Raw genomic sequence first — 2,500 nt, 5'->3', positions numbered from 1 at the left:
TTTATGGTGTTTTTACGTTGGAATTTTACGAAAGGAAGTGTTTGTTGGTGTGCTTTTGACCACAGGTAAAGTTTTATACAGAGGAATCGGTTAATCTTACTGATTGGCCCGTGTAACCGATGCAAATGAAAGTGGTCTATTTATAGAAGTTAGTTTTATTCATTATTGACCTATGCAGTTGGGAGACCAGAGTGATTGCAAGAGAAAAATGAGAGTAAAACGAATATAAGAAAATACTCCTGTCAAGTACAATATAAAACCTATATGCAATAGCAAATATTCCACTTGTGTGTCTGGGCTAACCAGGCTAGAATCAAGGTTCTTTTCTCCAATGGTCTTTCAAAATTTTGTAAGCCAACGTATTTCTTTTTCTCTCTCTCTTGGACATCCCTGGTGCATATTGGCATGTAGTTATTCAGTATCTGAAAGACTGACATATTGAATGAATAAAAAAGGAATCTGTACAACTGAATTAAATTTGCTATTTGAATTCTGAAAGCGTAATGGTTTCAAATTGACAGGTTAAATAATCATGTATTTGGGCCCACAGAGACCTAAGTCTAATTTGGGCTCTATAACTGATATGAGCTTGATTGATATCATATCTTATCGTGAATTACATCTCTGATGGACAGGAATCACCAATTCTTCTATGATGGGCTAGTAACTCTGAAGTAGCCAGACAGAACAGGAACCACCATGTCTCTCCATACATAATCTCAGGATATGTGCAGCATGTGAATGAATATACAGAATACTAATGGATTTCTCTCACTCCCTACATCTTATAAATATGGGAATGAATGAGCATAAACCCATCTACATCTCACAAACTGGGCCCCAGTAGCATAGGAGGATGTGAAATATAACAGTAATTTTGCAAGATAACATATGAAGGAAATAGTATATATGAAAATACATATGGATTGTCCATTAGTCATCTATTGCAGGGGGCTGAAATCCCCACAAGGGCTGCTGATACCTCTTAATCTCTGCCCTCCATCCTTCACATATACCTGGTAGGATGGAGTTTATTTCTCACAGGTTAGTGTGTCCTTCCTCGTGCCCGATGATCCATCCTCACTTGTATACATGGAGGATGCTTGTCTTCTGGGATGGGGGTGCAAGAAGGAACAGCCCCATAAAATAAATTATATGTTGATAATGCAACTGTCTGGAAAATGATGCCATTTCCTATGAGATTTTGTCCATGTAGTTTGCAAAAGACTATGCAAGCAAATGTGCATTTGTGAGCATTCTCATGTGTGTAACTGCCATACTCCTTGGTATGCTCAGTTCTTGTATATTTCAGTGCTGACTTTTCATTTTCTTCCCTATTCTATACCACAATTTATACTTCTGCCTTCCCCTTTACCAAGGTTAAAATTGTGGGTTTTATGGGATATTTCCATACATTCCTGTTTATAAGAGTATTAGAGAATGAGAAGAATTCATTGGGAACTATGTTGTAGCATTTGATGATGTAGCCATATTCTGTATATATACCTATTATGTGTACTGCTTTAATGCAAGTGTGTCTGTGTTACCATATTAATTCTTTTATATACTTCATGTATTCATCAACTCTAAGGGCCAGCATCATCACTAAAGTTAGTCAGTGCTAAAGAAACTTACTATAAATGGAGTATATACATCATATTGATCATAAACATCTTGATTTAAAAGTCATTCTAGCACAGAATTATCTTTTGTTTGCAAATACAACATTGGAGTTAAAGGAGAAGTACTGTTTGTTTGATACATTCTTATCTTTTACAGGTGTGAGCTTCTTAATTTATCCATATTTACTCTTGATATTTATGCCAATGTATTAGGGTCAAAATATAGGAAAGCACACAAAACCAAGTAACAGATTAACCAACCTCTTTATCCGAATTTCAGAGATGGTTTCGTTTGCCAAATACAGCTTAGTGCCCACAGAGGAACCGAAGGAAAATGTCGCCCCGCCTCCCCCGCCCCAGAGCTCAGGGGCTTTCGACTACAACTCTGCGTTCAGTTACAAATCAGCGTTTGACTACGGTAGCAAAACCACCAGTCAGTACCAGTCTGCATTCGACTATGGCTATGGTCAGAGGGGACATTCTGTTTCCCTCAGTCTGGGGGAAAAGGGTTTGTAGAGGCATTGATTCACCTTGAGTGTTCTTCTTATTGCATTTTTGAAACTTGCATCGCTAGACTCGGAGTTGGGCAGATGGAAAATGAATAAGATGAAGGACCGATGAGTAGCTCATCGGTCAGTTAACGTGGAGTACTACCTGTAGTTTGTTTTCTGTGCCCTTTCACAAGTTGGATCTTTAGCCTCTATTATCATTTTTTCTTTCCCTTCTACAGTGATACCTTTCAAGGGAATCACTAATGCCAGTTCTATAGGGTTGTTTGTCGATGACCTGCATAGCACACATTCAGTAAAAGTTTTCAAGAGCACCCTTTGTAGTTAGTCTGCCCAACGAGCAGTTTAGAATGTCAAAGTTTTAAGGAT

General features: G+C 38.0%; 1 protein-coding gene across 1 annotated transcript in view; it reads left to right on the top strand.

Moving 5' to 3' along the window:
* Positions 1 to 2,500, top strand: part of LOC122257299 (stomatin-like protein 1) — a 14,722-nt gene that overhangs the window by 246 nt on the left and 11,976 nt on the right. The window contains exon 2 of the mRNA XM_086531807.1: positions 1,903 to 2,130. Coding sequence (XP_086387933.1) covers positions 1,905 to 2,130 — 226 coding nt within the window. The 5' untranslated portion in view covers positions 1,903 to 1,904. The remainder of the gene's footprint in view (positions 1 to 1,902; positions 2,131 to 2,500) is intronic.

The sequence above is a fragment of the Penaeus japonicus genome, unplaced genomic scaffold (genome assembly GCF_977035675.1).
Source record: "Penaeus japonicus unplaced genomic scaffold, GWHDUDI00000001_assembly GWHDUDI00000036, whole genome shotgun sequence".
NCBI lineage: Eukaryota > Metazoa > Arthropoda > Malacostraca > Decapoda > Penaeidae > Penaeus > Penaeus japonicus.
This window is presented reverse-complemented; position numbering and strand designations above follow the sequence as displayed.